The sequence below is a fragment of the Gopherus evgoodei genome, chromosome 9 (assembly GCF_007399415.2).
Source record: "Gopherus evgoodei ecotype Sinaloan lineage chromosome 9, rGopEvg1_v1.p, whole genome shotgun sequence".
Lineage (NCBI taxonomy): Eukaryota > Metazoa > Chordata > Testudines > Testudinidae > Gopherus > Gopherus evgoodei.
Genome location: NC_044330.1, coordinates 7,964,917 through 7,989,651, shown reverse-complemented (window position 1 = coordinate 7,989,651; position 24,735 = coordinate 7,964,917). Strand labels below are relative to the sequence as shown.

General features: G+C 47.0%; 1 protein-coding gene across 1 annotated transcript; it reads right to left on the bottom strand.

Annotated features, from left to right (window-relative positions):
- Nucleotides 1-849: 849 nt before the first annotated feature.
- On the bottom strand, nucleotides 850-24,735 carry EIF2B5 (eukaryotic translation initiation factor 2B subunit epsilon). The gene is made up of 16 exons (XM_030574998.1): nucleotides 24,503-24,735; nucleotides 20,985-21,109; nucleotides 19,962-20,147; nucleotides 19,685-19,862; nucleotides 18,868-18,948; nucleotides 18,080-18,157; nucleotides 16,654-16,966; nucleotides 15,741-15,886; nucleotides 15,235-15,373; nucleotides 14,722-14,823; nucleotides 13,389-13,496; nucleotides 12,312-12,402; nucleotides 10,999-11,122; nucleotides 5,370-5,495; nucleotides 3,694-3,804; nucleotides 850-2,636 (listed from the first exon to the last, which is right to left on the bottom strand). The coding sequence occupies exons 1-16, from the start codon at nucleotides 24,647-24,649 to the stop codon at nucleotides 2,571-2,573; spliced, it is 2,121 nt and encodes a 706-aa protein (XP_030430858.1). The 5' UTR covers nucleotides 24,650-24,735; the 3' UTR covers nucleotides 850-2,570.

The window sequence follows — 24,735 nt, the reverse complement described above, 5'->3', positions numbered from 1 at the left end:
TGTTATTTTGAGAAGCCTCCTTTTTGTAAAGCACAGACCTGGAGACAAGAGTACCGAAAAAAATAATCCACTCAGAAGAGCCCTGAAGGATTAGGACAAAGTCTGGCAACATAGGAACATTCTACCTAAATCTCTATTGTATGTGCCTATAACCCCTGGTGAGAGAGAGGCTCACAACAATAAGAAATTGGCCACTTCAGTGCAGAGAATTCAGGCTGTGGAATGCAGAACACAGAAAGCAGAATTGTTTGTTCCTTGGCACAAAGAATCCAGATCCTCTGCTCAAAACAAGTTAATTATGCAATTACAAGCAAAACCCATTTTTTTAACCATCTTTATACTATTAAAAAAATACTCAAGACATCCAGGGAGATTTTAAGCTGCCTGGATCTTGCAGCTGGCTTGCGAACACTTTTGAAAAAGGGCTTTGTTGCCACCCTCTGCCCTTAAAAATCACACAATATCAGGAGGGGACAGTGTTATATACACTTTGTAACTCTCAGCATTGTTTCATTAAGGTTTAAGATGCATCTTTGTAAGTTAATTCTGAACAAAAGGGAGCCTCTGCTAGATAGTAGAAATCTGAAGTGCAAGAGTTTCACTCAGGTAAACTGTTCTCCAGCTCTTATCTTAGATGGTGGTATTGCTGGACATGGTTGAAGAGTTATCCCAATTCCATAGTGGCCTGGTCTCCTATCTGCATATTATATACACACTTGGATCCTGTTGAGAAATAAAGTTAGCTATGTGAGCTATTACATAAGTCTCTTCATTAGACTATGTATGAGCCCTGCTCAGGCTTGTGCCATGATCAGAGACATTTATCCAAAGTCAAACAGAGGCGAGAGGTCATTCTTTACACCAGGATGTTTTTAATCACTCCCTGAATTAAATATTGGCAGATATAGAAAGTTCAAATATCAGCTATTTTCCCCAAAATTTACAAGACTGGCTTCCGTCATGCCGGAAGCTGAGGGCCTCCATGCACAGTCCTGGCAACCGACACTGTGAAAGCTCAAGTCTGCTCCCTTCCCAACATCCATCTTTAAGAGGCAGCATTTTCTGACCCCCTCCCCCACAGATCAATGTCCCCTAGTTTAGAATATGTGGCATCATCCAATGGCCAAAAAAATCCTGAGTGGGCAGCTTCAATGTATCCTCCCATAGAATTTATTCCACATCTCCCCTAGAAGGACAGTGGCAAGGTCAGCATGCTTAACATATGACCTGCCTATTAAGGGTCGGCTGATCTGCTCCATTCTTGGGGGAGAACAGGGGCAGGAAGTGGCACAATGACATTTACAAGAACGCTGCTCCTGAGGGCTCTATTACCAGCATGGAGGAGGGTGCAGGAGAGGGATGGATGGAAAGGACACACATTCACTCTTGCTGCACACCCACGCATTACCCTGCAGTTGCTGATCCACAGTTTTCCCCACAAAGGAGAAACGCAAAGCTAGCGTTTTAAAAAATAAATAAATAAATAAAACACCTGGCTTGACCTAGTATCTCTAACCGTCGCTAGCATGGGAAACAGGATGAGAGAACGTCTCGTGTTGCAACTTGCGCGCTCAGAACCATGCAAATCCCTGAACCAGGGGCCTTAACAAGTGACAGGCATCTGTTCCCTTTTCTAAGTTAAAATAAAAACTTACCCAAAGAACCAGCAACTAGGGGGACAGAGAAGGTCAGTCATATCTGGGACATAATCCTCTATACAGTACTTTATTCCCTAAGTATGTTTCTGTTATTAGCTAGCCCTCCGTGAGGTAGGAGAGTGAGTATTAGCCCCACTTTACAGAAAGGGAAACAGACACAGAAAGGTTACATGGTTTTGCTATGATCACAACGCAAGTCCATGTCAGACCCAAGATTTTAACTAGCCAGGCGTGCCTGATGGTAAGAGGTTCTCCCTCCTGGAGAGAAAGCACAAGTGCCTCTTCTCATTCCAGGCTGCCAGATGCCTTGGGCTTCCCCTGCCAATTAGTTCCTGAGGCCCAGTCCTGTGCTTAGATGACTAAGCCATGTCTGTCCACCAGCCTTGCCCGTGTCTCTTCAGAAAGGGCTCTCCACAAGTGAGTGGGAATCAATTGTCCATTGGCCTCTTTACAGCTCCATGAACATCAGTAACTCCAAATAACCAGGTCATATGACCACATTTACACAAACCAGAAATGGTTCAAACCCCAAGAGTTAGATTTACATGGAATTTGTATGTATTTGCCTGTCACCACTACATTAGCAGTGAATGGCTCCCAATGGATAGCTTATAAGACATCATACACAGGCCACAGAGGGATCTTGGACATTAGCATCTCCTGCTTTTCCCTTGTGGTTCTCACACTGTGCTGTGACTATCCCACGTAAGACGCCATCTGGGGGGCTGGGAATACACAACAATTAACGATGGGATTGTCAGTCACTTCGATTTCAGGTCCCACACCTATGCACCCTGCACTGGCATTGCTCTTGCTCTGCCCACCTTGCTAGGCAAAGCCTGGCCAGTAAGAGATCCCTCCCTCCTCCTCTAAGGGCAGCAGGAGTGCCTCTTCTCATGTCAGGCTGCCAGGTCAGTCTTGGTCGCCCTCAGACGACTCTTCTTCCGCTTCCTTCAGCCACTGGATAAACTTCTGAAGCTGCAAGGACAATGAACTGTGATGAGGAAAAATAAACCCCAGAAAACAGCTACTTTAATGAGACAACTGCAGTTCCTCAGCATTTGACCACTTCCACGTTAGATAGGAGAGGCCGAGGAACAGGGAAAACAGACATAAAAATGGACACTTAAATCCAAGTGGTATGGGCAGTACAGACTCTTTGGAACCCACAAAGGAAGCCTCCTCATGGCCAAGGTACCCGCCAACCCTAATAAAAAGAGGCAAAGTCTGCTGGGAGAAGGGAAGTTTAGACCCAGAGTTGTTCCATCAAGGGCTCATGAGAAGGAGGCATGACAGCTCCACCTAACTTTCAACAAGCACATAAGGTGGGCGGTGCAAGGAAAGCTGCTGCTAGGAGACTGCTCTGAGAGTATGTAATTTGCTCATTTTGCCGTTTGAACTCTGTTTAAATAAGCAGCTCTAGGCACTGACAGGTTTTTAAAAAGGGAGCTGACTTCACCTGGGCTCTACACGAAGCAAATCTGGGCTCTTCCTCAAAGAGGGTTTTCTTTCTGTACCGTCTGTGGGAAAGGCTCTGGAACTGGGCGTGGCCACACCCGGATACAGAGTTCCTACCCATGGAGAGGTTTATGCTTGTTACAGCACAAGCCAGTTATAAAAGGGCTATTTTGATATCAAGCCAATCAGTACTGCCAGTGCTCAGTGAACATGCAAATGGATGAGGAGAGAGCCAGGTACAGTAGCTTCAGAGGAAACGTGTAAGGAGTGAGAGTTCATTTCCCTGAAGCCCATTTCAAGTAGTTGCCTAGCTTAGAGAGGCTTCTCCGTTACTCAGAGCATAGGGTGATCCCAGCAGTTTCTCGAGCAGCTGTCAGTAAATATCTCCCTCCTCCTTCACCCCAACCAGAACACTTCGGTTATGACAGAACACAGCAGAAAGCCACGCTGGGCTGCCGTAAGCCAATGCATTGTGTGTTTCATTACCTGCCCTGCTGAGAACCCAGCTTTATCAGAACCACCTCCGCCCCAAGGCTGACTACAGCAGCTAGTGAATCCCTCCAGGACTTGGACTTACCTGCTGGTTTTTACGAAGCTGCCTGCCCTTATCAGATGTGTCCCGCTGAGAAAACCAGAAGAGAATCATCTCCTCTGCCAGGATTTCCAGCTGGTAAAAGGTCATCAGCACCTGGACCAATCAGAAAACCATAAATGGGGCAACAGAACAGTAAAAGGCTGTGTATGACAATCCGGGACTTCCACCACAAGCCTCAGTGGGAGAGAACAGAGTGTATATCATTGTGCTTTTATTGTCCTGCTGACACTGAGTCCCTGAGGTGAGGTAGCTCTGATGCACACAAGGTCCAAGTCACAGCTCCCCTCATGGCTTTCAACTCCAAGGATGCTGGGAGGGGTATTTAGGAGTTGAAAGCAATGAAGGACCCCAAGGGGACTCCACAAAATCATCTCCCTCTCCTTGGTAAAGCACACTAATAACAAGCACTGAAATGGATCTTTCAGGAACCTCTCGTGTCAGCAGACCCAGATGGGTGAAATTCTGGCAGCAGCAGTAGGAAAGAGTACTAATGCAGTTCAGCCAGTCCTAACTGGTCATCACATCTGCAACACAACCCCACACACCCTTTGCTAAAAGGTGCCTTATAGTGGGTGTCAAATGCATTTGAACATTTGCAGAATCAAGCTTTTGCCTGACGTCATGATGAAGGGAGGATGCTAATGCACTCTTGCTTGGGGGGCCTCATCACCCCTGTGTTCAGCCTGATGAGAGACTTTGCAGTTAGTCTCCTCACGGCAGAGGACTGAGAAGCTAAGCTACATGCACCAGCTCCAGTAATGAAGTTTTACTTCAACTCCTGGCCCCCAGGGAAAGCCAGGCTAGAACGATGGATACAAGCCAAACAATCTCTGCCATTCAAGGACATTTTGGCTTACTGAGCTGAAGGCTTTTGACGTCAGTCCAGGCCAAGTGCTCGTGCCATTAGCCAGAGGCACTGGTACCATGAGATAAGATTCCTCCTTATTGGGAAACCAACGTGTAGGCAGATTTGCAGGACAGCTTTCTTCTGGAAGTGACGGGCGTAATGTTGTGCAGGCACTTGTAGAGGAATTATTCATGGAAAGATTTCTAATTGGGGAGTTTAGCTGCAATTTTAGATAGCAGAAATAATCCATGAACACAGAGGGAGTGTGTGTATATGAAAAGTGCGTTTAACGCTTTCTAGGACTGAAACCTACAGTGGAAAAGCAGATCAGTCACACACTACTTTCATTTTGTTCACTGCTTTCCACCCAGTTCAGCCTGAATACGAAATCCCACCCTCTTTCCAGCCTTGCCTATCTCCCATCTTTAAGTGTGACAAAAGCTATTTTATACCCCCTTGCTTTTGGGTCCAAGATGGTAGGTTTGGGTGCCTTCAGAGTGTGAAACTGGCCTCTCCTCCCCTCCCCTCCCCTCCAGCACCATGGAAGGGGTCCCTCTGGGTTAGATACTGCTAGATAGCAGCTCCAGATTGCATGTCAACCAGTACTCCTCCATAGCAGGGCTCAGTCAGAGGCCTGGGCAGACACAGAGGAGAGATTTTAATCACGTTCACAGATGTTTTTTCACCCACTTTTCCCAACAGACACATAAGCCTTCCTTTTCTGATAGAAAACAAGCTGATGGCACCTACAAACCACAATTTACTACTGTGCAGGTGGAAGCAGAAGCTCTTGCCACTGTGATGAACTTACTTTGGCTATGGATGTGTGGAGGCCATCATGTTCGAGGAAGAACTCCTCAATGGCAGATAAGGCGTCCAAGTGATCTGATGCCCGCTTTATGTAATTCTTAAACACTGGGGACCACTTCTTCAACAGCTGCAGAAGGAATCAGAGTAAAGGACAAAGGTTCTTGAATTATGAGACCTTTAAATACAGATATGTGCATGTTCAATGCAGTTCCTCAATGGGAATAGACTGATCTGGAAAAGCCACTCTCCCATAATTCAGATTGTCTAATTACATACACAACGCCATCCCCAAGAGCTGAGTGAAGTTAAGGGGGCATCCGGAGTTACAGCACAGGACTACAAGGTGACAAGTCCACTTCTGTGTCTGTGTTTTCCTGTCTGTAGCACGCAGAGGATGTGTAACTATCTTGCTTACGTGCTTTAGGAGCTATGGATAGGGTGGTAGGTATTCTCACAAATGAGTTCAGGGGAGCAGGGAACTCAAAGGATGTCACTTCACAGCAGACAATGGCAAACAAAGGTACATCCCTGAGACTGGGACATGATCACTCTGCAGAGCAGCTAGAGAAGGTGCAACTGAAAAGGAGCAACTGCTATAAATAGAGCAAAGACTTAGGCCATGTCTACACTAGAGATGTTACAGCAGCATGGCTGTACGGGCTCCTGTGTAGCTGCTCTGTGCTGATGGGAGAGCACTCTCTCATCGGCATCATTAAACCATACCCAGCGAGCGGCAGTAGCTATGTCGGCAGGAGACGCAGCGCTGTTCACACTGGCACATCTGTCAGTGTAACTTATGTCGGTCGGGGGGAGGGGGTCTTTTCACACCCCTAAGCCACAAAAATTTTACCAACGGAAGTGCTAGAGTAGACACAGCCTTAGTCAGTGTACCGCTGTCTGCCCACTGTCCATCCTCTCTAGCTGAGCCCAGGCAGACACAGCAAAATGGGCTGCCTCCAAAACAAAAGCACAATAAGAGAAGTTCCCAAAGGCTCAGTCTCCATTTGCTTGTCTGTTTGTCTGTTAGCTTCTTAGGACACTGTAACACCTACTAGAATCTGTTACAGGCAATGGGGGAAGAGAGAGGAGAAGCAGGAAGCTGTCACGTTACTGGCTGATCCTGCTCCAAGGTTTATTTTTCATTGGATGTTTTGATTAGCGATTTTGTGCTGTGTTTCTAGCTGAGAAATGGGGGGCTGGGCTTGGGGAGGAAAACTTGAGGCAATGCAGGAGGTGGGCATCCTGATCCCAAACCACAAGATCTTTTACAGCAGGGGTTCTCAACCTTTTTCCTTCTCAGGTCCCCCCAACATGCTATAAAAACTCCAGGGACCAGTGGCAGGCAGGGAAGCTGGGGGGGCTCCAGACTTCAACCATCAGGTGGAGGAGAGGGGCTTCCGGGCTTCAGCCCCATACGAGTGCCCCAGCTTTGGGCTCCAGCCACACAGCGGGAGCTGGGGCTCCCCATGGCTCTGCTCCCAGTTTCAGCCCCACAGGGGTGCCAGAGATCAGGGCACAGGCTTCAACTGCGGGGCCCTGCAGCCCCCTGAAACCAGCTCACAGACCCTTTCTTGAGAACCTGTTTCATATCACTAGAATAAGAGAACAACTGAACATGAACACAAAGTTGCCCTCAGCCACATACTTGGCTAGTTTCTATCACGGACGCTTCTCCCACCAACTCCTGGGTGGAAGCATCTTTTCCAGTTGGAAAGCTCTGACCTCTTCAACGCCACTGACACTGGCAGACCAGGTGCCAGCTCATGCCAAGGCCCTTTAGGCTTCACTAGATACTGACAAATGCATAGCAGGAGACCAGGCTGGCTCACCTGGGTGTAGGATTGTTAAGATAGGTCTTGGACTTATAGCAATGTGTAGAGTGTTGGGATTTTATGAAATGTTTGTATGTTGCCATATGCATTAATCTCACTTATAACCTCAAGTATTACCTTGTAGCATGGGATATAAAGTGTTTGTTTTATAACTGTAAAATGTTTGTTCTGAAACGACGTGACTTACCAAACAGGAAAAAAAAATTAAAAAAAAAATCACCTAATGCAAAATGCTGGATTCTTACAGATGGCGTTGTCTCCAGACTATCAGGATTCACTACTGAATCCCAATGGGCCATTGTGGAACAAAGACTTTCCCCCCACAGCCCTGAAGAGAGTAAGTGCCCAATCCCTCATCCCATCACAGCTTGAATGCTGGAGGAAGGGAATAAAAATACCCATTGAGCCAAATGTATTATTCCTTTGCTGCTTGAACTCTGAGGGGCAAGGATTTCTAAGCATATGCAAGAAATCCCCAGCTGTTTTGCCTGGGTTAGCCCTAAAGTAATGGTTCTCAACCAGGGGTCTGGGGCTCCCTAGGGGTCCGCAAGCAGGTTTCAAGGGGTCCGCCAAGCATGGCCAGCATTAGACTTGCTAGAGCCCAGGGCAGAAAGCCGAAACCCCATCAAACAGGACTGCTGTGTACAGCTGGCCCATGGAGTTTTCATAGCATGTTGGGGTGGAGGGAGAGCTCAGAAAGAAAAAGGTGGAGAACCCCTGCCCTAAAGGACATAGAGTGTCTGCTCACTATAGAAGTTGCTATTATCTTTTGAAAAGTGACTAACGTGTGGATGATTACCTGCTTTCACCTTGTAAATACGAGTCATTTATTTTTCCTAGTTAATAAACCTTTAGTTAGTTTATTACAGGATTGGCTACAAATGTTGTCTTTGGTGGGAGATCTAAAGTGCAAATTGACCTGGGGTAATGACTGGTCCTTAGGACTGGGAGTAACCTGAATATTTTGTAATTTTTGGCATAAAGTGACTGTCTATCAGAGAGTCAATCTTGCCTAGATCGCAATGCCCAAGGGGACTGTCTGAGACTCCATGTTAAGGCTGTATAGTGCCTGAGGAGTTTACACTTGTTACTTGGTTGGTGAAATCAAAGTATGTAGAACTCATAACCTGTTTGGGGTTTGTGCCCAGCTTCTTAGCAGTCTGCCCTGAGGGTTGGATTCTCGTTCATGAGCCCTTCCAGGCAGCATGACAGCCACACAGGGGACCCTGAGCAAGTTTCCAAGCCTGCAAAGGCTGTGAATGCAGAGCACTCACAGCAACTCCCAAGGCAGAAGACAACAATGAATGGCTCTGGAGTGCCACATTCCACGTCCTCTGCTCATGGCAAAGGTACTATTAGGAATATGTTGGGGTCTTTGTGACTTCCAGCATCCAGCAGAGGAGAGGAGAGGCGATAGTGTAGGAAATACAAGATGATTTGTATATTATATCAGTGACAATTGGCTCACAGGACAATATCTGTAATAGGGTACAAGGGGTAGAGTAGTCCTGATGTTGCAGCAAGCACAGTTCCAGGAACTACTTCAACCCATGGGCAATATGTTTTATGCTGAAGGTTACTTCTCCCTCCCCATCAACCATCATTTTTTATTTCTCTTTGGAATTTTTTCTTCTCAAATGCACCTCAGCAGTCAGTTAGTATGACCAGGCAAAGACGTGTTTTGTGATCCCTTCCATTATCACCTTTAACAATAAGGCGGCAGAATTTTGGAACACACCAGAAATGATTACGGAGTTTCAAAAAGCAAACTTTGATTACAAAGGAAGCACAAAGTTCTAAATACACCTGCCATCTTATGTTGTGAATGAAGTTAGCCTGTAGATGAAAGATTTTCAACACACAGCGTTATTTTAGAATGACCAGGATTGTGATACTTTGGGTTTGCCACCACCGGAGAGAGACAATTTGCAGAGATATAAGGCTGGAATAGGAATTTTCACAACTTCTGCATCTATGTCTGGTAGTTACCTAGCTTCAGCCAAAAAATCTAACACGTTCTTGACTGGAGTTAATTTCAGGTTCTTGTCAAAGGAGAGGCCTATCAGATCATCCTGCACTGGGTCTACTCAGTGCTCCTGCGTTGACAGTATCTTGAATGAAGATGTTTGAGATCCAAAGATATTCCTTCGGCTGCATCTCCACTTCCCCAGGACCCTGGTATGAAAGTGCTGTCATGAGGTGTGATCTGCACAAGTGCAACCAGGCTGTGGTTCTTACCTGCCATCATCTTGGCACCATCCACACAGATTATCTTGTTAAGCTCCCACTGACTGTGACCTTTGGCTGAAAGGTCTCTGATGAGCACTCATCTGTGCTGTTCCCCGGCACAGCTTTATAAAAAAGGAAAGTCTGCTTCATAGAACCAGTGAAGACACACCCTCAAACATTAGAAGCTGGGCAGCAGCAGACACAGCGGCTGATTCATTATGGTGAACTGCTAAGCAGTAACTTTTCCCAAAAGTAATTGCTCTTGGACAGCCTCACCCATGTCACTAATACTGCATCAAACAGGGTTACGTGACAAAAGCACTGTCTTCAACTTGGCAGCTGCTTCAGGGCCTATAACTTTTCAAACCATGTCTAACGTCCGGGGAAGGATGACGTTTTCTGCAACATTATGTGCCTTATGCAATTTGTAGAGATACCAAATAAGGTGCCTGCTGTGTGTTTGGGTTGACACTGCCAGTGTGAGCAATACAGTCTTACTGATTTTTCAAGGCTTCCTGTTTTCTCTGAAAAATAACCTTGTGCTTATTTCTTCACTGATGGGTGTTTGGCTTCTGAGTATTATACCAAAATTGAAGACTTCACACTCATGGAAAACAGCACTCCCTAACATGTTACACACTATGATTTCAAGTCAACGTATGTCTTAACTATCACTGGTTTCAGAGGGGTAGCCATGTTAGTCTGTATCAGTAAAAACAATGAGGAGTCCTTGTGGCACCTTAGAGACTAACACATTTATTTGGGCGTAAGCTTTTGTGGGTTATAACCCACTTCATCAGATGCATGGAGAGAAAAATACTGTAAGCAGATATAAATATACAGCACGTGAAAAAATGGGAGTTGCCTTACCAAGTGTGTGTGGGGAGGGTCAGTGCAAGTGGCTGGAGGACCTAAACCCACTCCTAAGTACCAGGTGAGAAGTCCCAAGAAAGAACAGGTAAGAAGTCGTCTTAATTTTCCATGCCCCTGAGTTTTAGCTGCTGCTGAGGCCTTCTGCTCTCTGGCTTTCTTAACTCTCATGTTCCTCCAGCCTGACCAAAATGTACCTTCTTCCCAGGCTCTTCGTCTTCACATTCAAGATTATACCATTCTGAACCTATCTGTATTTTGCCTGCTGGCACAAACTGAAGCCCTGTGTGCTACTGAGTCCTTCTCCCACAAGTGCCTTCCCCACTTACTGCCATGCTGTTGCATCCACCTGGAATGTTCGCCCTGCTTCCACAGGCCATGCAGCCTCCCAACTCCTTCAGATCCCACTTCTGAACCCCACACTCCAATGCTAATTTCCTAGAAGGGTGTGTCTAGTGCAAAAACCAAGAGACTGCCAAGTGCATAACTCTCCATCTCATCCCCAGCCCTCTTCTAAGATTCATGTTCACGTATGGTGCTCAGCACAAAGGTGAACACTCAGCTGTTGTTCCTGTAATAGTGACTGAGACTAGTCTAATTTAACTCAGGAGGACCAGGGCTCCTCTCTCTAAAACACCACGTCATGGTAGAATAACAGAAAATATATGCAGACTGAAAGGAGTGGGGAAGTGTACTCACAGGAATCAGCATTAAACAGTAGTGTTGGGGGTCTAACTCTGTGTCCAGCTGCTGCAATGGGAACTCCATGACCACCTTACTGAGCACCTGCATCACCTCCTTCAGGCCAATGTTATAGGCATATCTGTAAGGGAAAGGGGAGAGGATGTCAGACCGACACACCTTCTAGGACCATAAGCCTGTGCAATCTGGCATCCTGCCTCCAGCCATGGCAAATCACTGAAGTCTATTCTTCTGTTGCAGGACATCCATTAAATGTTAACTTCCCAGCCCTGGGCCCAAGTCTTTTTTTAAGCATCATGTTTAGTGTATTCATGCAGTCAGAAACATGCCTGCATTGCAGTGGGTCTCATGAAAGATCACATTTCTGAAGACCCGGTTTCAGAATGTAACATGCTGTCTGGAAGGGACAGCACACTCACATTTACTGCTATGATGCAGGAATATGATGGGGGAAACAAGAGAAACAGACTTGTACTTGAGAAGTGGTAGGTAGAACACATTCAATTAGACCCTGAGCTCCAACCCTCATCAATTTGATAGCTTTCAAAGTGAGATAAGCATTACTGTTCACCTTTCATCCCCCATACACAGACCTGGGAGACAAACCAGGTCCGCTGCCATCTGTGCTCAGGAAAAAGTCAATTGGTTTGTCTGTGTCTCTAGTTTATAGTCTGCTCCCAATAGAGAGAGGACGTTAATGAGGCTCAGTGGATTTGTTCTGCTTCATTATTCTCAGTGACAGTGGAGGCTGAAAGGCAAATTCTAAAGCATGTTCAAGTTGAGGTTACCCTAAGCATGTTAGCAGTGGAGATGCTAACAAGAGCTAATGACAGACCAGAATATCACGAAGGCTAAAACTCATAAGCTGCTGTGTAAATAGGGTGGAAATGCCACACCACACACAGCTTCTTGGCTCTGGACTTGCCGGTTGAACGTTGCAATGTATGGAGAGCGGCAACTCCCTGGCTAAACTAATGTGTGGCTTTGCTCTAAAAAGACTGGTGTTCTCCCGTTCCCTTCATAGGCACCCAATGGATATTCAGTCCCTAGCCCGAGAGCTCATGGAACAACAGCTACAGCTAGCTGGGGAGGTTATGGAGCGAGAGCACTCTCTGCATCACCTTAGGTCACTATCTTCAGTTATCGCTATCTCTTAAGCCCGACTGCTGAAGAAACTAACTGGATACTGATCGCGACATGGGCTAATCACATGGTTTCCCTTTTCCTTCCTTTCAAGCCTCTTAGCATCATGCTCATTAGACAAAAGACACTTCGGAGTCAGGGACTGCAGTTCCAGGGGGAGCACTTACTTGAGAGAGTTGATTTCCAAGACCAGATTATCACAGGAGATGTTCTCCTCTTCACCCCTCTGCAAGGTACCCAGAACCTCATTCTGGAAAACTGTCACCAACGCAAGAATAGGCCATTAGATAGGAGAGGGAGAAGTCCAGCAAACAGCATCTCTCACTACAGAGAAACCAGCCCCGTGACAGGAGCAGGGACAAGCCGACTGAAGAGCTCCACATTTTCACTCCATAACCCAACACATGCCCACAGTTATTCCACCTGCAAGTGACCGTAGAGCATGTATAAAACTAAAGACCTGCCAGATCCCACCCATTTCATTCCTAGCCACCAGTGCAGGACTGTCTCCTACTGCACCACGTGTACTCCGGGGTTGTATGCAGACCTGTTTTAAACGACTCAGGCAACAGGGCTTCTACAACTCCCTTGACAGGCTATTCCATGACCTAAGGGCTCATCTACATGGAAAGTTATATTGGTATAAGCCAAGGGGGAATTTAAACTCATATGACAAGACTGGTGGGTGCACTTAAACTGAAAAATAGCCACTTATACCAGAACAACAAACTCTTTCCAAGTCACATAGGCTAAGCTGAAAAAGTCACTCATATATGAGTGCCACATGGGGCATAATGCCAGTGTACCGACTTTGGCTTAAATATACCAGTAAAATTTTCCCATGAAGACAAGCCCAAACACATCTTGTGGCTTCCTGGATGTGCAGCAGGGGGAGAATTACCACAATAAGCTGCTATGGAAAGGGAACACAATCTCTGGTAAAGACAGCTTCAAACAGCCTTTGGTCAAGAAGAGGGAAAGTCCTTCTCAACCTTCCCACCTGGGCCCCTATGCATGTACTAACCAGGCAACAGCATGGAAGAGAATATCAAAGAACTGTAACAGGAACAAGAGAAATGCTGGCCAGGAAGATTGGGGGCCTCTGAAGAGGGAGGCGTGAGCTGCAGCAAGGCAGAAACTTTCAGTGCACACAGTCACAGCAGCACAGGGCTCACTCCGCTACTCACAAGCTCTGGGCCCTTCCCTGGCTCTTCCAGCATTCCCTCTAGGCCCAGGCCTCTCACCTTTGATGTCATCCAGCTGAGGAGAAGCAGTCCGACTGTCTGGCTGCTCGGAGCCCAGACTCAGATCACTCTCTGTCTCACTCTCTTCCTCTGGATTCAAGGTGGGACCTGACAAACAGAAAAATGTAACCTTTTGAGGAGCAATCCTGAAAGCAGAAGTGCTGCAGTCATTTCGCAGCTGATGAAGCTGGAATCCAGGGAGGTTTGAACAAGCTATCCTTGTATGGGTTTGCTACTTACAGACCCAGACATCCATAACCACTGAGTGGGGCCTGCCACTAACTTGAAGGGGCTTTGCCAGATCCCTAGGAGCAGGCAGCATGGGTCAGTGATTAAAGCAAAAGCATCCCTCCCAGCCAAACTGCTCACTCGTTGCAAGCAGCGTGGGACTCTCACTTGAGCTGGAATCTTGCAGAAAAACAGATGTAGCCTCTGAGCTGAGACAGTTCTGGTGGAAAATGATGATCAACATACATGCCCCCCATCCCCGAGAGGCGAAAGCAGCAACTCGGTGCCTGGAATGTAATGGGCTCCCTTCATCATTCAGACACAGGTTTGAAGTTTGTTATTGTGAGACAAAAGGCTGGAGCAGAAGAGGCAAGATCTGGGACCATCGTTCAAAGAGCACAAGAAAAGTGTTTGGTCAATGCAATGCATCCATATCCACCGTACTCTACACGGAGCAGCCATAGCCACTGTACTTTACACGGAGCTCAATGGGAGACTTCATGCCACCCAATCCCACAATTATGGACTTCACTGTTTGGCAGCGATGGAATTTGCCAAATCCCTAACTGTGCTCCAGAATCTCAGCTGCCTTTTTTTTTCCTCTTCAGTAAAATGTATCTAGCCTTTATGGCTGGGCAGGAAGTTTTCCAAACATGTCCTTAGCAGAACTGGGGCAGTGACATCTGCCTGCATCTGAAACAAGGGCTCCAAGAGGGATGAGATTTCCCCATTCAGCTGGAGTGTCAGATTTCTAACCCAAGGTTGTTCCCCGCACTCTCTCTTCTCCAGGGCTTTGTCTAATCTGAGTTTTGACATCTCAGTAATGGACTATACACCACTTTGCTTGAAGATACTTCCTCAGCCTGGTTCAAGACACCACCTTCGATGACCTTAGATATGAATTATTATTTGTATTACTGCAGCATCTGGGAGCCATAGTGATGGACCAGGACACCCCCCTCCCCAAACCCCCTCATGCTAGGCACTGCACAAACACAGAACAAAAGGATGATCACTGCCTGTTACTAACGTCCCACTCAGCAACTCACTGAAATAGGGTACGTGCGTGTCCATTCCCAGCAGTCTATATCAAACCTTTCCTCACCCCAAAGGTTCTGTCTCTGCTCTTCCTCATCTGCTTCATTCTCATCATCTGCTTTCCAGAGGTAACCTCTGCCCTCTGACCCCACCTCTGCTTTGTTATAACCTGAAAGAAGAAGATGGCGTTTAGAAGGAAGGAAGATACTGGGACAGCCAACCAACCTGAAATTGATTGGCCTCTAGTGGGGGAGTGAGGGGAGGGTCAGAATGACCTGCACCAAGCTGTGTCCTGTCATCTGTAGAGAGCTCCCACCCCAAGACAAGTGTCCACAGATCTTTATGATGAAACAGGAGGTTGGGTTCTGGAGAGGGCAGGTAGTCACCAGTTATTTGACTTGACTGTTAGCTTGGTATACTGGATATCCCTCTTTCCCCACTAAAGGGGCACAGATGCCAAGCTTAACATAAGACTTTTGCTACCAGCTTTGCATTTCAGCAAGTTTGGAACACAGGCTGGGCCCAGAGGGTGAAGCCCCACAAAGGACAGGACCAAAGGGCTAAACAAAAGCTCATGCACCTTTCAGCTTCACTTTGTTCTCCTCCTTGTTCACTCCAGAATCATCACTGAACTCATCGTCGTCCTCCTCTTCCTCATCTGGTGAGTGCAGCGAGATCACTGTGCCCTCAGGGAGGGTGATGTTAGGACCTACCACCACCTAAAAATAAAGAACTTACTTATCTATATAAGGAACAGAAGCATAGCTCTCTACATTGCCACCTCTCATTCCTCCCCCCCCCCCCCCCCAGGAGCCACGGGCTGCCTCAAAGAGCGTCTCCTGGAACTGTGTAACATTGAAACATATTTGGAAATATTAGCAGTGCCTGGGCACGTACCCAGCTAAATAACTCCTTGCAGAAGGGACAAGGTGGGGGCAGTAGCCTATGCCCCAACCAGAAGAAAGGGCCTGGAGCACGCCTCACTCTAGCTACTGGCCAGGTCCTTTCAGTTTAGTATATTCAATGAGCAAGTCTAGTAACTCTCCAAGGAGTGTGGAGAACCTTGCAGACACCGAAGCAGCTCACCTGGGAAGTAAGGACGCAGTGAGGATTTAATTTGACCTTCTCCTTCACTTCAGCCTCATCGCAGACAATAGACTGGCGGATCTCCACGTGGTCTGCTACGTGGACACCGTTCCAGAGGAATGCTCCATCCAGGATAACTTCATCCCCTATTAACCACCACCACAAAGATGCTGAGCAGGGCAGATCACAGCTCTCACTCCATGCTTCACTAGCACTTTTCCAATGCTGAATGCACCAGAGAGTATCCAACCCATTTGCTCCAGAACTAGAGGGTACCCTTGTGTCTCAGTGGACGTTTAGATGTCGTGGCAAAGCCAGCCTCAGATTTCAGCAGCCACTCCCCTTAGGCTAAGCCAGGGAAGACAAACTGAGTTAAGGTTTCTGTAGGGATTCAGCAAATGCTGCAGTACCAACAGGCCTCCCACTTACAGTAATTCAGCAAAATGAGGAAAAATGATAACAAAGGAGGTGTATTCAAGGCTGTGAAGTTGGGGCACTAGGAGGTTCATGGGGATGAGCATGGGATACAGAGATTTTCACCTCTAGAATACTGGTCTGAGAGGAGCCCAGTAAGTTATTGTCTTAACATATATACACATCACTTCTCTTTCTTTTTCCTGTGTGCCACATGCCCTCTCTCTCAGCCTGCACTATGATCCCTGCTGTGGCATTAGCTCCCACCCCAAAGGCCTGGACCTCTTTAAAAATTAAGCATTCAAGACTGTACAATATATACTAGCTTAACTACTTGTAATTCCCCTCCTTCCACTTTGGTTTCCCTAATATCCCCATTTCACCCACTGCCTCCACTCCTCTCCTCCCACAAAAAGTACCTTCAATCAGAACTGAATTCACTATAATTCCAAACAATGTCAGGTTTCCCCTCCCCACACCTCCCATATATGGCACTCACCTATTTTGCAGTTTTGACCGATGACACTGTTGGTAATGGAGCAGTTGCTGCCAATGACCGTCCCCTGCCCAATGAGGACGTTCTCGTCCAGCACACTGCCGTGGCCCAGGCTCACCTCTGCCCCTCGGTAGATGTTGTGCTTGGAATGGGTATAGCTCTGTGTCTCATCATCGGTGAAGTTCATCTCTGGAGTCATAGGATAAACCCAGCGCCGGATGATGTCGGAACACACGGCCTCGTACATCAGCAGGTTGGACACACGGGCACCATACTCCTCTGCTGTCACATGCATATGGATCTGGTTCCCCAGGACCTGGGAAACAGACAGAAGCATGTTAAGGGACTCTTTGCAGAGGAAGGCTCTCTGCACCTGAGCAGGGTTCTACGCCATGTTAAATGTTACCCACACACTTTGCTGCCACAACCCACCCCTCTTCTTTGCACTCGTTTCCATACAGGTACTTCTGCTACCATATTCACTAACCAGCCTTCTCAGACACTAAGGGCACTGAGGTCTGAGAGTGTCATGGAAGCAATCACCTGAATCATATCTCAAATATTCTCAAACGCCAGCCTCCCAAATGCATTACAAGCCAGAGTCACTATCACCCCAGTGGCTTTAGGAAGGCATCTCATTTGCACAAGCCTGCTCATTTGTTTCCAAAGACACCCACAACAGAACCAACATGATTAGCCAGGACAGGTATACAAGGGGATACTTCAGGCTGGGGTGAGGGGCATTGGCAGAGCTATACGGGAGGCAGTGGAATCGGAATACCAGGATGATCTTCAAGTCAAGACCCAGGGGCATCAGCAGAGCTCCATGGAGGCAGCTAGCACACATCTGCTGACATGATTTCAGATCCCCTATAATTGCTGAAATTCAACCAAACAGTAAGTCTGGAAAGATGAAAGGGCAAGTGCAATAAAGCTATGTTATCGCTATTTGTATTATGGCAATGTCCAAAGGCCTCAAAGAGGATCACAGCCCCACTGTGATGGGTGCTGTCAAACTCAGAAGACAGTCCTTGCTCTGAAAGCACAATGTAAAGCATGGCACCATGATGGTGAAGCAGTAAAGGCTGTGTCAGTTTGTAATTTAACGAGACGTAGCTTTCATATTTCCTATTCTTCTGCATATAAGCTAAACCAGGAGCTGAAAGCAGGTGCTTTTGTGAATTGCAGGAGATCTAGTTACTAGTTTAACGGAGAACTGTTCCCAGCCACCTGAGAACCTCCAGAGCCTATCACAACTTAGAACATGTTACAGCCCAGCACGCACAACCACCTGTGCTGACATGGAAACACCTCATCCCAGACAGCACGCAAAAAGGTCCCAGCCACCCACTGAAGAGATGAGATGAAAAGCCAAAGGCTCCTCTTGGGTCAGACAGAAGTGGGTCTCCCACAATACCCCTCTTCTTACCTCCTCGTTCACCAGCAGACCACGCACAAAGTCATCCCTGGTCTGATAATCAAAGTTATCTGTGAACAGCTCAGCCACCTGGAGACAATGAGAGGGCAAAATTCAGAGGACATTGCCAGGAGAGCCCAGGACAGTTATTAATCCCAACCAGCCACTGCCAGGGAGCTCAGCAAAGTACAACACAGGAAGACTGCTCTTGTCCTTCTCCTATTGGCATGAGAAAGGCTCAATCTCTTCCATGGAAGGTGCTGGGGCTTCCCATCTCCCCTTCCATAGTGAACATTAGTAGAGTCTGGCTTGGGGGGATTACTTCCAGCTGGCTGGCCCCATCTAACTTTGTAATTTTGCTGAGCGTGGAAGACTGAAGACCAGTTCTCCTCCTGACAGTGGAAGAACAGTTACTGAGTCTAGGGCATGGCAGGGAACGCCCTGGACATTATTACCAACAAGTTACCAGCCATCAAGAACTGACACTTCACTTGGTCCCCCAAAGGTGCCATCTCCACTATCTTGGACTAGTTCCTCCATTCAGCTCAGACAAGGACACACACACAGGCGCTTCTTGTTGGACCTGTTTTCTCAGCAACAGACACCAGAAGCTGAGAGTGCTGGGGCAGCCCAAGAAAGTATCGTACTCCTGTGTCCGTGACAAGCTCCATGGAAAGTAGCAAGGAATGGGACTGGGGCTCTGGAATCCACTCTACGCTGTAACAGTGTATTTCTACCATGTCAGCAGCACAAATCAGCTACTCCGAACACTTCAGCCCTCCAGAACTATAGCAACTCACCTGTGGGGAGCAGATGCTGATATGGCAGTCCAGCAAGTCATGGCGCACCTCAACCATCTCAATATTGCTCTGGAACAAGCTCTGGAAAGAGAAGAGAACACAGAGTTCAGATTGAGTGTTTCTCATGCGGGAGTCAATCCAGAACAACACTGCAGCCGCTGAGGACAACATACTACGAATACACTTGGATTGGTTGGAAATCTGGAGGACACACCACAAGTCACGCGATCCGGGCAAAGTACACAACAGACAGAGCAACTGTGCCTAACGTGTGCAAAATGGTCTCACACAATACTGTATGCCAACCAGGAAAGATTTCAACCCAGCAGTATTCCCACATGAAAAAAAACTTTCCAAAAATCTCCTATGACAGAAGCAGTATCACACCTTTCCAAACGCCAGCACTGATAGTCACTTCATTGGCTGCCAGAGAACAGCCTGAATCATCTGTCTCATCCTTTGTCACACATACAGAATCCCAAGTACAGAAGTTACATGAACTAATTTATACCTGTAAAACTGAATTTAGAGGAAAAGAAGCCTACTTAGTCTGTTTTAACCCTGTTAGGGATGGTGGGAACTTATCTCCCATTCTCAAAAACTTGAGGGAACTTCAGAGCACATACCTGCATGGCTGTACCATGCCACAGGCTTCCATAGAAGGGGCCAGCTTCAAAAGCTACTTCTTGTCATCTCTTCTTCAGAGGGAGCTGTAAGCGCCACTCTCCCCACCCTAGACTCAAGAGAGTGTTTTACTTTGGAGTGGGTTGCTTGACCGCATTAGCAACTTTCCACCTGCCACACACTCTGCACGTACCATGGGAAAGCGAAAGCACTTCAGCTCCTGGGTTCTTTGGTAGTGCAGGACACGGTTCGTAGTGCTGTCCATAGCAAGGATGATGTCATCCTCCTGGCACCTAGCACGGTGACCTGGTGAGGACTCTTTGAAAATCATTGTCATCACAGACACGTTCTTGTCCAGCTTACGGCGCATCCTAAACAGGAAAGGAAGAGTTTTAAACAATTCCTCTGAAAAAGTGACACCAATGAGCCTGAACAAGCCAGGCTGGTGCGCCTTCTCGCCAGTCACCCACCTGTGCTCCTCTAGAGCTGCAGAAACGTTGATGTTGGACACCACATCTCCAGAGACGAGGAGGAAGTCAGAGCGGACTAGGGACTTGGCATCGACATCCCTTAGCACATCACCAAGTGAGCGGTACAGGTCTGAGGTCACAATGCGCACCTTGTTGGGAGAGGTGTGGCGGCACCACTTGGACTTACTGGAGGGGAAGAAAACAGGTCAGAAGGAATGAAAAGGGTGATCGTCTACTTTAGGCTAGAACATGGTGCTCCAGTGTGGGGGGTTGTCTGTCCACACATGTAAAAAGCAACGATGTTATGATGGCTGGCCCACTGTCACATTTAAGCATGGTTATTCCCGTAGCAGAGACAAAAGAAAGTAATGCTCCAAGATGATAGCTTAGAGGACACTGACTTCCTCGTGGGCAAGATCTTGTGTGGAGATTCGTGAAAGAAGGGGAAAGATACCAAGTATTTATGCAAAACCAAAGAGAAGAGTTTTAACCTGTAGGCAACAGCTGAAGGAGGGAAGAGATGAAGCTGTATACTCCTCTTTAGCACATGAGCCTAAAGATTAGAGAAGCTAAGAACATGTAGCAGAGAGCTGACCCCAGCCTGCCAAGTGCACTTAAAAGTGTTACAGAGCAAGGCCCAGGACTCCTCAGTGAAAGCCAGTAGTTTAAGGAACATCAGGTACACAATGTTATTAAATATCTAACCAGGAAAGCTCTGCCTTTAAATATGGAAAAAAAAGACAGTCAAGACCATCATATATGAAATCCTCAGACAGACATAGCCCACTTACAGTGCTACCCACGTCCTGCTTTCCAAAGGAAGAAATGTTCTCTCTTCACGTGTTATTTACCTTGCTGTATTCTCAGCTATTAGCAACAACTGGCAAATAAGGATATGCAGCGAGTATGCTCCCAGGGCCAGCAGAAACTGGTAGAGACATTGCTCAAATGATCCCCTTGGGACAATAATGGGAGTAGCACCCAGCTTTCATTAGCCAAAGGGGTCACTGTGATGTTCCTTACTGTAAATGCTCCTTTATCTCAGACGACTTCCAGCAGCAGAAAACAAAGGTTTCTTCCACTCCAGTTGCAGTTAGGAACTCCAGGGTGTAGTCAATCATGGCCACGTTTGCCAGAGGAAGGAGAACCTAGGGAAACCGGACAGAGTTAGCTGAACCAACACTATACATCAATCAAGATCAGCGACAGGCCGGCTGCAGGAAGGAAGACTCAGCAGTGTTGGAGTTATACAATCATGACTCCTTGTCTCATGCTCTAACTGTTAGAAAAAAAAAAAAGGCAGACATGAGGGATGAAGCCACAGGAACAAAATTAAAAAAAAAAGTGTTTTTTTTTAAATCACAGAACACTTATGTAGGTAATGTCAATACATTCCATCAATTGTAGAGTCAAGTGTCTTCTTGAAGGTAATTTATAACTGAAGGATCACTTATGAATTTTTTTGTATCCATCATTTTCAAAAAGCATTTTTTTCTGACAGTGAGATTAAAAATTATTCCCTTCTCAGCTAGTGGACAAATATGAATCTTGTAATCATGATTGCCATGAATATTTAACCAGCCAATGAAAGAGGATAATTATTCAACCTAACTCCAGAGGTAGTGCTGTCTCTTATAGCACCAGAGCCTTAAGATTTGGGCAATTCAAGTATACCTCTACCTCGATATGATACAACCCAATATAACATGAATTCAGATATAACGCAGTAAAGCACTGCTGGGTGGGGGGAGGGAGGGGAAGGGATTGTGTGCTCCGGTGGATCAAAGCAAGTTCAATACAACACGGTTTCACCTATAACACGTAAGATTCTTTGGCTCCAGAGGACAGCGTTATATCAGGGTAGAGGTGTACTCTCTTCTCTCATTTGCTGGTGATTTAATGGGAAACATTGTTGCAGCTCTGGGCAGTGGCTTAGCCTCTCCCCATCTACCACAAAGGCATTTGTCCCTTCCCTGAGTCAGCTGCAGTTCCTGTATCAGCTCTGGCAAATGAAAAGCAAACAGTACTATAATGTTCTCTAGGCCCCACTGTTATAACTGTGGTAGTTTGGATTTCTGGTTTATTTTTCCTCATTGTGGGGGTGAAAAAACCCCAAAACATTCCCACAGGAATAGCTGGTATGTATACGCTATGTAGAGTCAAAATCTTTTCCCACACTCCCCCTATTTATGACTTCCTGTAATTCCCCAATATCTAGTCTGCAAGAGAGCTACAGGAACATTTATGGGCAATGTAGTTCCCTCCAATGAAGCACTATCTTTCATTCGCACCCAAGAGAGGCAGCACAAGATAAGAAACCAAACAGCTGCTGTTATTGCATTTGAAAATATTCCCTCCAAATTGTGCACTTAGAACATGTTGTATGTATTAGCTATTACTGTCACCTTTGTCTTCTCCCTGTCCACATTGTGTTCTACCAACTTGTCATGTCTTGTCCCTAGTTAGACTATAAGCGCTTTGGGGCAGGGGATATTTTGTTTTATATTTGTACAGTACCCAGCACAATGGGAATTGTGCCATAACTGAGGCCTCAGCATGTTACTGTAATACAAATAAGACTATTCAAAATAGTTTCAGAGCTCAGTTTTCCATTCTTCATCCACTCCCCTTTCAACAATTCAGAAATTAATGTAGTGAAATCCTTCACCCCCATCACTCTCCTTTCTCTTTCAGAGTTAAGAGGTGTGCTTATTGATCTGGAAAAAGGGGGTGCACGGTGGCATCAGTCACATTACCCACTGGACTCCCCTTAGATTGCCTCATTTGAAAGCCCCCTCCATTCATCATAAACTGATCTTACAAGATATTAAACATCTGTGTGTGATTTACAGGATCTTTCCTCTCAGCAGTTTCTTGCTGTATTTGGGTACTTTGCTTCTTAATACACTAAAATCCCTATGTAAGGCTTTAAAAAGAAATTCACAGATTCACCAAATATAAAGCAAGATAAATTTCATCCAGTAACCCCTGTATTGAGCCCAATAACTTGTGTATGGCTAAAGCATATCTTCCAAAAAGGGATCTAGTCTTGATTTTAAGACCTCAAAAGATGGAGAAGCTACCAGTTCCCTTGGCAGTTTGTTCCAATAGTTTATCCCCTTCACTGTTAATATGTGCCTTATTTCTCATTTTTATTTCTCTAGCTTCAACTTTCAGCCATAGATTCTTGTTCTGCATCTCAACTCTACATGAAAGAGACCTATGAACGTGCTTACATGCTGTAATCAAGACACCTCTATCGTCTTTTTGATAAATTAAACTTCAATAAACTAAAATAGTCTCCCATAGGTTTCAATGGGACTCTAAAAATATTTTCTTGTTGGAAGATATCATGGCAGCTTTCACCACCAAAACCTGTCACTCGACCAGGATGATCACATGGGAGATGGTAATAGCATGCTTTGCATAGCAGGGCAGAACTCTCTATGAGCCTGGACACTTCAGTACATGATGCAAAATCTCTTTATTCAGCTAATTTATTAACTCACAGTGGCAATTAGTCCTTCGCTGGTAAATTACCAATTTCTTGTTCTTCTATAAAAGCCAGTTAGATTGCTATCAGAGATGCAGCATGAGTGTTCCCTGTTCTGGAAACATATTCTCTTGAACTAAGGTATGTAAGGACTAGGCTACACTGGCAATGCTAAAGCACTGCCGCAGCTTTAGCAGCACAGTGCAGGGAGAGCTCTAAAACAACCCACCTCCATGGGTATTACTGTACAGGCTGAAAGTTGCTGCACTCAGGGGACTGTTTTTTCACACCCCTGAGTGAGAAAGTTGCAGCGCTGTGAAGTGCCAGTATAGACAAACCCTAAGATATAACCATATTGGAGAATTGTGGGCGCTTTATACCTGCATGTAACAAATCAGCATCTCCCCGCCCATCACATGCTGTTCCCAGAGACTACCACAAACAAGTATCTGTCAAATTGTTTTCAAAGAGCTTTAGGAATACTCCCTATCCTCCCCCTGGGTATATCAGTGCAATTATTGCCCCCATTTTACAGACAGGGAAGTTGAGGCTTGGATTGCAGAAGGGACCTGGCCCAGGTTCCACAGTGAAGCGAGGAAAGCGCCAGGAACAGAACCCATGAGTCCTGCCCGCTGATCCCCTGCAGTTCCCTGGGGCTCAGAGCTCTCCAGGGCTGTCTCCTTCCTCTGCAGCTTGTAGGGGGTTCAGGATGGTTTTTCCCACAGGGTCGAACTGGCTGAGGTACCAGGGTCGGGAGAGAAACCAGAGGTGAAATGTGGGCTAGATCCCGGGAGGGGGTGGGAGATCCCGCCTTCTCTCTGCTCTTAGGAGGGGCAACAGCCGAGCTGCCCTTCCGCCGGGGCGGGGCCCGCTCTCCCCAGCTGGGGGAGGTCCCAGTCGCTCTCTCTGGCGGGGCGCGGGGAGGCAGGTCTGGAGTCTCCGGCTGGGGGAGGGGAAGCGCCCCAGTCTCTCCGGCAGGGGGAGGGGTCCCGGCCGGCCCCAGGTCTCCCCGGCTAGGCGGGAAGGGGTCCTGGGCGGTCTCTCTCACCCGGGGCCGGTCCTTGGAGACGGGGAAGAACCGGCGATTGAAGCTGTCCGCGACCAGCACGGCCTGCAGCGGGGGCGGCGGCTCCTCTTGCGGGTCCGGCCCCCGGGCCCCGGCTCCCCGCCTCCCACAGCCCCGAGCCGCCATCATCCGTCTCCTCACGGACGCACGCGGCCCCTCCGCCGCGTCCGCTTCCGGGCCGCCCCGGGTTCGGATTCCGGAAGGAGACGGCACGT

Bases quoted from the DNA above. Each gene is read 5' to 3' on its own strand.
- EIF2B5 (XM_030574998.1), bottom strand. From the start codon at position 24,649: ATGATGGCGGCTCGGGGCTGTGGGAGGCGGGGAGCCGGGGCCCGGGGG. The intron at 19,863-19,961 runs GTGGGTGACTGG...TTTCCTGTTTAG, and splicing joins GCAGCTCTAGAGGAGCACAG to GATGCGCCGTAAGCTGGACA. The intron at 12,403-13,388 runs GTGAGAGGCCTG...CGTTGGTGACAG, and splicing joins TCAGCTGGATGACATCAAAG to TTTTCCAGAATGAGGTTCTG.